This window comes from Mercurialis annua, linkage group LG6, assembly GCF_937616625.2.
Source record: "Mercurialis annua linkage group LG6, ddMerAnnu1.2, whole genome shotgun sequence".
Classification (NCBI taxonomy): domain Eukaryota; kingdom Viridiplantae; phylum Streptophyta; class Magnoliopsida; order Malpighiales; family Euphorbiaceae; genus Mercurialis; species Mercurialis annua.
In genome coordinates, this window is record NC_065575.1 from 8,008,933 (window position 1) to 8,018,915 (window position 9,983).

A 9,983-nucleotide genomic window follows, 5' to 3' on the forward strand; every position below is an offset into this window, starting at 1 on the left:
CGGTTTTTGTCATTGAGCTATTGTGATATTATTTGAATATTACAAAAAGTAAAAAAAATAATATTGTAAAAGCGGACTTTAACAATAATCATAATAAAATTAAATAAAAAAATATTAAATATAAAAGAGAGAAATCAACCAAAAGTGTCAAATAATCAATAATTCAAACACTAAAATATTTATATAAATAATACAATATGAAACATTCACATCACCAAAAATAAGTATGTTATCAAAATCCTCATAATATTGTGTAAATATCACATAAAATAAAAATAGTGCCCGAATTCCATATTAGGTACTTATATCCTACAACCTATTTGACATCTGAAAAAAATATTTTACAATAATAATTTACATTAATATAGTAATCTAAAAAAATATAATTATGATTCAATAATTAATCGAATTGGCATGGTCATAAAGATCATAATGTAAATAATTTTCGATATTGATATGCATCGATGAGCATTAACTTATTATAATATAAATTTCATGCAAAATTGGAAAACAGTTGAGTCCAAAAAATTAACCAATCATACTAAGTATGAAGACATATCTAAATAGGCAAAATTTTCATTATTCTAATTTCACATTCGAAGACACTGCACATTTATAATTATTTTGACAAATAATATAACATAAAGAAATTTATTAATTCAATGTTCATTCAATTTGTTTTGGACCAACATGTATCATTTCACTAATAAATTTAGTTTTTTTTCAAAGAGAAAGTCGATTATGAAGATTCAACTTACAAATAGTGAAAGTCATATAACAAAGGCATATATATGATCTTTCAAAGATTAAATATAAAATAATAGGTAAAAATAAAGATACAAGTAAAAAATAATCGGAAAAATAAGAAAATTTTAGACATAAATCCCCAAACTTTAACACAACGATTTCGTTGAGAGGGAGTTTCGATATTTTCCTTTTCCGACTTGTCATTCAATCGCTTGATCCTTTGAAACCTACTATTTCCGATTTTCGATCTTCGTCTTCATTTAAACTCTAAAGAGATAGATTCATATCCTTTAAATTTCTTAGATCTGCGAGACTTTAAAATTAAACCTCAAACAAACACTAAAAAATTTCTTATGAGATCTAAGAAATCTAAGTAAAGGAGATACAAAAGACCTTAAACTTTATCTCAACAAGAAAATCAACAAAACCCAAATCAAAAACTAGACTTTAAACTAATGCTTATTGAACTAAAAAAAAGTAGATCTATAATAATTAGTAATATGGACGGGGAGAGGATGATTTCTCGACTAACCGAAAAAATAATCTTCTCCCACCCTCTAAAAGATGAAAAAAAAGAGATTTTATTTTAGAGAGAAATGAAAGCACAAATTGTAGAGAGTGAAGTGAGAGCACGTTATTTGAAGTTTATTTTTTATTACTAATAAATTTACTTCATTATGTGATTTGATACTAAAAAACACAAAGCATAATTATTATAAGTATTTAGATATAATTTAAAAATATACCTTTAAATTTTGTCCAACACTTCCACTGCCACTATCGCCACTGGTATAGGTGTTTATGGTTTGCTTCATTTCACCAAATTGCTCCAATACTTCAGTATAGTTTAATTTAAGCTCATTGTATTTCTCGTTCATGGATGTTTTTTCTTCTAAAATTCTGGATTTGTTGAAATTTATCAATATCTTCTTGTCTAAACATTGTTGGTGTTAATCCAAATCCAAATGTACACGTCCGTGTTTTTCCAGTCTAAACACTTGAGATAATGTGTATCCTTTCTCAATTACAAAATTTTTAATAAATTTTTTGCTTGCTTCAGTTTCTACTTGAATCTCTTCAATTCTTCGTTGTATAAAATAAAGGGTTAATGTCATAAAAATTCACGAACTTTACACGTTTTCTCATTTTAATCACGTAGTTTAAATTTTCTCATTTTCATGCATGAACTATCACTTTTTCTCAAATTCATACACGGTGCTTAGGTGTCACCGTTCCATTGGTGAAGTGGAGGTCAATTTACACCAATGAATGAGTGTCACCTCATCACAGTGCATGAATTTGAGAAAAAGTGGTAGTTCGTGCATGAAAATGAGAAAATTTAAACTGCGTGATTAAAATGAGAAAATGTGTAAAGTTCATGATTTTTTTTGACATTAACCCTAAAATAAATTAGCTTAGATTTCGAAAACTATGATAAATATTGTGTAAAAAATAACTGATAAAATATTCACCAAATAAAAGAATGTTAATAGAAATATATTACAATAACTACAGACGCTTCGTTTGATATTGACGTTCCATCTTTATACTTATGGTACTTGATAAATAATTGAGCTCTATATGGTAATTTTCAATGTTTTGACGCTGAAAAAATCAACGTCAAAATAAAAAATGAAAAATGTAAAATGTAGTTAACATAAATATTTAAAATTATATAGAATGAAATACCAAGTACGATATAACTTAGACAAATATATTTATTACTTCCATCTTTGCCCGTCGAGCTAATAATATAGTGCCTGATGTGTGAGGCATTTTCATTTCTTGTCGACTTCTTTTTTCATTTTCAAAATTTTTTCTATAAAATATAAAAACAAAAAACAAAATATTGTTCATTTTTATTTCTAAAAAACACATTGCAATAATGTCAAATTGAAATAGTCGCCACTTTTCTGAATAAAATCTAGCTACAAAATCTTCCCAATCTTCTTTTTCTATTCTCGGTGGTGGATTAGCTCTTAATTCAACAAACGATTTGTATTTTCCAACATATTGAGAATATAATGACCTTTTAAATTGTTGTAGACATCTTCCAACCTCTTGGATCACCCATTTTTTCTACATTCTGCCAAGTTAAACCTTGTCTAAAAAATATAAAATAACAAATTGAATTTATATTCATGACGGAATAATATTGCAAAACTAATTTGGATCAAAATAATTATGACGTTATCATTATATCACAAATGAAATGTGTCAATGTGTGCAAAAGAGAATCTAAAAAGGTTAATTAAAAAGATTCAGAAATAAAGTTGGATAGTTTTATGAATTGAGTCTCTAAATATTTAATTGCATAAAATGTGTTTGAAGAAGAACTATATTTCGCTTAAATATATGCCTTCATCATACGGTCAAATTTCATCAACACAAATTAGAACGATGAGTTTCTCAACTCTTATCAATTCAAGGAAAGGTTATCCAAAGGAAAAAACCTACAAAAAAATTTAAAACAAACACAAAATCATTAAAATTAAAATAACATACTTTTGTGATTTTTCATATATTTTCTTTAATATCTTTCGGAACTTGTCTCCAATCTTCATACTTAAGTGGTGTTAAATTAGGATTTTTCGCTATAGTAATACTAAATAGCTCAATCTCACCATTGTCAAGGCATTGATTTTTTTTCATTGAAATGTTTCGGTAGCTCTTGTCCTTTAGATAAATTCCATATATTCGGAATCAAAGTAGGACCTCGGGTTGAGATTGATCAACATTTTCTGAAATTATATATAACAAATTGTAGATGCTTTATATCTATAAAAATTAGAAAAATAGATAATAAAATAATAAACTTACTATCGTTTTCAACGCCATTGTTGAACTCTTCTTGAACGTTATGCAAATTAGAAGATTGTGGAGATTCTTCTAAATTATCTTCTCCATGATCTTCCTCATCTATAAGCCTAGGAGGCAAACATTCAATATTTGACGAGTTTTGATTTGTTTTGTTCAATTGTAATTTTCTCCTTTTTTTCATTGTCTTTGCGAATCCTTTTCAGCATTCTGAATTTTTTGAATATATGATAGATGAACTAATGCTTTTAGGAGTCGACTAATAATATGAAAAGAGAATGAGAGTTAGTAAAATACAACAAAAGAGAGTTTGGATGTATTTAGGTAACTGTTTTAGTTTGTGACAGTTTTTAGAATACCATGATTCAAATAAAGAACATACTTTTATTTTCATATGGCGCTATTGTTTAAAAAAAACTGAAACTGGGAGGGAATTTTAAAATTTTATTATTTTAAAAATATTATGAATATATAACATTAGTGTTAGAAAAGAATAAACGAATTGAATTGATATGAATCTCCAAAGAAGTTCACAAATTCTAACAATGAAGAATGGTTTACGAGATTTTGATTTAAATACACCTTGTGATATTGTATTCGATCTAAACAAATTTCAGAAGAAGAAGAAATTTATGAAAAAAAAATTCTTAAGTTTGGTCTAAATAAATTCTTAAAAGAATGAGAAGAAACTTATGAAAAAGAAGAGTTTCAAGATGTTTTTATGAAGATGTTAAAGATTCTTCTTTCTAAATTTTTATAGTTTGAATTGTAAACTTTTTTTTATTATGTTTGTAATTATATTTTAATCAAAATTTGCATTAGTCACTTGTTGTATGATTATCATAGTTTATGCTTGCATTGATATAACTTCAGGTATTAACAAAAATGATATATAAAGTTGAACACTTTTTGGCTAAAATCATGATTCATAATTCAGTTTTACACTACTAACTATTATTTTCCATTTGACAAAAAAAATCTATTATTTTCCATCGAATACTACTATTTGTATGATTTTATTGTCTAAAGAAGCACCCTTATTTAAAATTGTTAATATTAAAAAGAGACCACAATGCCTTCTCATACATAAATAAATTTACATGCAAACATGTTTAAATTTTCTTCTTGAAAATGTCAAAATTGAGTCATATTCAACTAAAGTTATTAAAAAGGTAAGATGTATTTAAAAATATGAAGCTCAAAAGTAACATATCACTTAATGAAGCACAAGATACTATCCATGTTATTTAGGTATAACCATACTCAAATGAAAACTTAAATCCAACATAAAAAGTAAAATAAATGTTAATTCTAAATACAATCATATCCTTCAAAGCCAACTCAGCAACTTCTCACATTCATCATTCATTATTCATCAAATTCATCAGATTCGCCAGCAATTTCTGTTGTTTCATGTTCGATATCTACTTCTATACCATGAATGTCATTTCTTGTTAAAGAAACGTCCATATCAATTCCCGATTCTTAAATATCTTCATTATTCAAAGGATGACTAGAACTCGATTCAAATAACAAATCATCACCCATTTCATATATGTCACGAGGTTTTGTTCTAACTACTGCATGCCAATCTGGTTGAACTGGATCTTGCACATAAAAGACTTGCTTCACTTGCAATACCATAACAAACGGTTCGTCCGTTGCCTTAAATCTTGTGTGAATTAAATTTGATAAATTCACTAGGGTGAAACCAAGTTCATCATTCTTTTATCCCCTTTTCATGCTCAACATCAACCCAATCACATTTAAAAAGAACTACATTGTAATCTCCAAAATAATTAAGTTCTATTATGTCATTAAGAACTCCATAATAAACCATGTCTTTTTCTAAGTCTGGTGATGACAGTAACCATCACACGACTATTCTATTGTTTTCTTTTCCTTTCCCTTTCCTTACGCTTTGTATGGATATGGGGTAGAAAGAGAAAGGGAAAGTAATATAACGGAAAGGGAAGGGATGGATGGAAAGAGAAGGTAAAATTAAAATTTAATTGTGTTTGGATAGCTAACATAACTCAAAAGGTGAAGGGGGGGGGGGGGGGGGGGGGGGGGGGAGAAATTATATTATTTTTATTTGAACAAATGAAGAAAATAATTTTTAATTGACAAATTTATCTTTCATTATTTATCGTACATTTTTTTAGTTTTTTTAATAGTTCTACATAAAACTAACCTAATATTGATAAATTTAATAAAATTAATTTCATAATTATAATCTCATATGACATGTCGTCAATTTTTACGGATTTTAAAACGATATATGAATTTGAAAAAATTGGTAGTTGGTATATGAAAATGACGATTTTAAATCGGCGTGATTAAAATGACAAAACGTTTAAAGTTGGTGTAATTTTATGACATTACCCTAAAAAAATGATATTAATTAATAAAAATAAAAATAAAAATAATAAATCATTTTAATAATTATTAAAAATAAAAAAACTTCATTAAAATTTGAAAATAATTTTTTTATTAAAATATTAATATGATGCGAATATTTATAAAAATAAATTAAAAATTATTGAAATTTTTTAAGGATAGAAAAGACATTTATTATAAAATTTATATTTTAGTTGGAGTTGAATTTATCTACATCTCAAAATGGGGTGTAACTAATTTCAACTCCTGGAAGGTGAATGATTCATCTTCCATTTCTTTTCCTTTGTAATTAAATAATTTGTCCAAACAAGAAAAAATTAATTCTTCTCATATTACTTTCCCCTCCCTTTATATTAAACTTAATCCATGTAAAGTGTTAGTGTGGAACCTCAAGTCTCTAAAAATGTAACCCTTATATCTTCTTGATACATTATGGGGTCCTTGAGCTAACAATTTAATATGGTCATCTAATTTTGAAAATTTTAAATCAATCAACCTCTTCACCTGACACGTAATTGACAAACACATGAAATTATATCATAAACAATAAAATCTTTAAAATAATATTAAATCAAATCTTAATATACGCACTTAAGATCAAAACCAATCACCGAAAACAGTGTTTTAAAAACTGGACCGGACCGGCCGGTTCGACCGGTTCAACCATGAACCGGAGGTAAGTCCGGTTTTTTGTCCCTAAAAACCGGATTTCCGGTTTAATCGCTTTGAACAGGAGAAAGCCGCTAAGACTCGGAAAACCGTCGAACAGGCTATCGTACAAAACCGTCCGGTTGAAAGTTGAAAAGTGTTTGAGCTTATTACTGTTCTTTATTCATATTTTTGAAAGAAAAAAGACTTAAACAGATGAGGAAAAAAAGAAAATACTAGTCATGTAGTTTTGCTCCTTATTTGCAGTTGCTTTTCAATTTAATGTAGTCTTCAACTTTAAAAATTCCAAAGCTTGCTTAAATTTTACTTTAATGGTATCTTCAAATACTCATATGAACCTCTGTAATTTAGTTGTAAGTTTTATACATAAGAAACAAACCGTGTTTGTTTCGAAGAGAGTAACTTTTATATATATATATATAGAAAGATAACGACAAACGAAAAATTAGGTAGAAGTTAAAACAAACAGATATTGAAAAAGTAAAATATTAAAATGTGGAAAGTCAAATCATGCACAATAACCCATGTGGGTACAAGTTTTCATATGCAATCACATTTAATTACTGTTATGAATAGTGTGTGAATATTATGGATGACAAATTTAAAGTTACCTATCTAATTAGGTGAAAATATTTCAACCCTCCATATTTGACATGCATGCAAATGCATTAATTACATGGTGGGTGAAATTGCCTATAAATAAATTTCATTCCATGTAAAATTTACAAGTGAAAATATACTTACAAAAGTAGTAAAATCCTCCCAAATATTTGCTCTCTTATTGCAATATTAAGTGTTCACTAAATATTCATTAGTTTAGTCTACAAGCATTATCTATATTATCATTAAATTTATAACACGTTATCAGCACGATTGTTCTATCAGTTTACGATTTCCTAATTCAAGAAAATTCGGTAAAGTATTCCAAAGGTAAATCTCTAACTTTAATACTTGTCTAATTATTTAATTAATGGAAGGTTATACCTCCTATAAATTTTATTTACTTAATATTTAATTTATTATGTTTATATCTATGTTATTAATTTTTATATGGAAGGCTAAGCCTCCTATAAATAATCCTTTGATAATTTAATTTTAATCGTTGATACTTGAGTGGTAATCCCCTTGCTATAAACGATTTTATTTAGTTGACACTATTAATATAAATATAAATATTTTTATATCATAATTAATTTAATTCATTGTTGTCTTCATCTAAATAATTTTATTCAAAAAAAATATAAAATAACCTAACGGCTACATAACGGTAACAAACGGCTATATAACGGCAATAAAACGGCTATATTTTTCTCTATATATACTCACTTTACTATTTATTTTCACTACACAATTTTTCATCTCTTAATCTTCAAACATTCAAAAATGAAGCTATTTTGGATTATTATTATTATGTTACTTAATTTAATACTCATTGGTATATTTAATCTTCCGTGGAAAGAATTTTATTTATATTTAGGTATTTTTGTATTTATTGTTCTACCTTTACTAATTGCTGCAATAATTGTTGATTATGCATATTTATAAGCCAAAAATATGATGGTTGTACTTGTTTGTTTACTCTTGAAAATAAATGATTATTATTTCTATGTTTTTATCGCATAAATAAATATTAGTTCTAATTATATTTATTTTTCATGTGATAGTTTAATCATGTCAAACCTTACAAAGCTTGAATTTACGGCACTTGATGTATCTGGAAAAAATTATTTGTCATGGATACTAGATGCAAAAATACATCTCCAAGCCTCTGGTTATGAGGACACTATTAAAGAGGGAAATAATGCCTCTACTCAAGATAGTGCAAAAGCAATGATCTTCCTTCGCCATCATCGTGATGAAGGATTAAAAAACGAATATCTCAGTGAAGATAATCCACTTGTTCTCTGGAATAGTTTAAAAGAACGCTTCGACCATCAGAAGACTGTAATTCTTCCAAAAGCTCGTTATGACTGGATGCATTTAAGATTGCAGGATTTTAAAAGTGTTAGTGAATACAATTCTGCAATATTCCGAATTAGCTCAAAGCTAAAATTGTGTGGAGAAACAATTACTGATGAAGATTTATTAGAAAAAACATTCTCCACTTTTCATGCATCTAATGTGGTACTCCAGTAGCGGTATCGTGAGAAAGGGTTTAAGAAATATTCAGAGCTGATTTCTTGCCTTCTAGTGGCTGAGCAGAATAACGAGCTGTTAATGAAAAATCATGCGGCACGACCCACTGGTTCTGCTCCATTTCCTGAAGTAAATGCCAGCGCATATAGATCTCCTCGTGGTCGTGGCCGTGGTCGTGGTCATGGTTACGGTCGAGGTGGAAATAATTACAACCATGTTGGTTATAATAACTCCTTTAGGCATAAGAATCACCACCATAAGTGGGATAAGAAGGAGGAGAAACAAGAAAACAGGAACAGTGGACAATACAAACATCAAGTGAAAAAATGTCGATAGTAAATGTTATCGATGTGGCATGACTGGGCATTGGTCGCGTACCTGTCGTACGCCCAAACATCTTGTTGAGCTTTACCAAGCTTCCCTCAAGGAAAATGGAAAGAATATAGAAACAAATTTTGTTTCTGATGATGATTTTGACCACAGTCTAATGCATAATGACTCTATAGACATGACACATTTAGATGTTTCCGATTTTCTTGAGAACAATAATAATGAAAACTAATCCAGCATGTATTGTAATGTTTTTATTATTTACTTATGTATTGTTGTGTTATTCTATAATTTCTTATGATAAATTTTTCTTTGTTTGAATTAAGAAGCATATGGATAATTCTCATCATGTTGTTTCGTCCAAGTTCAGTAATGAAGAAATATGTCTTGTGGATAGTGCGACAACCCACACTATACTCAAACACCAAAAATATTTTTCAAATCTTAAAAGATGTCAGACAAATGTCAGTACAATATCTGGTAAGGTAAAATTAATTGAAGGCTCCGGAAGAGCTACTGTTCTATTACAAGGGGGAACTGTACTTACCATTAATGAAGCATTATTTTCCCCCAAGTCTCAAAGAAACTTGTTAAGTTTTAAAGATATTCGTCTGAATAAATTTCATATTGAGACAGAAAATGATGATAATATGGAATATCTTCATATTACAACAAATGTTTCGGGTAAGAAACATGTAATTGAAAAATTACCCACATTTTCTTCTGGTTTATATTATACATATATAAATGTGGTCGAGTCACATATGGCTGAAAAGAAAAAGTATTGCGATGCTTCAATACTAAAATTATGGCATGAAAGATTGGGTCATCCAGGATCAATAATGATGCGGAGAATAATTGACAGTGCACAAGGACATCCACTG

The 9,983-nt window shown here is 28.1% G+C and overlaps 1 protein-coding gene across 1 annotated transcript; it reads left to right on the forward strand.

The window, feature by feature from the left end:
• Positions 1 to 8,304: 8,304 nt before the first annotated feature.
• On the forward strand, positions 8,305 to 9,105 carry LOC126687509 (uncharacterized). Its single transcript, XM_050382069.1, has 2 exons — positions 8,305 to 8,757; positions 8,836 to 9,105. The coding sequence occupies exons 1-2, from the start codon at positions 8,305 to 8,307 to the stop codon at positions 9,103 to 9,105; spliced, it is 723 nt and encodes a 240-aa protein (XP_050238026.1).
• Positions 9,106 to 9,983: the final 878 nt, after the last annotated feature.

Bases quoted from the DNA above. Each gene is read 5' to 3' on its own strand.
- LOC126687509 (XM_050382069.1), top strand. From the start codon at position 8,305: ATGTCAAACCTTACAAAGCTTGAATTTACGGCACTTGATGTATCTGGA. The intron at 8,758-8,835 runs GTACTCCAGTAG...GTGGCTGAGCAG, and splicing joins CTTTTCATGCATCTAATGTG to AATAACGAGCTGTTAATGAA.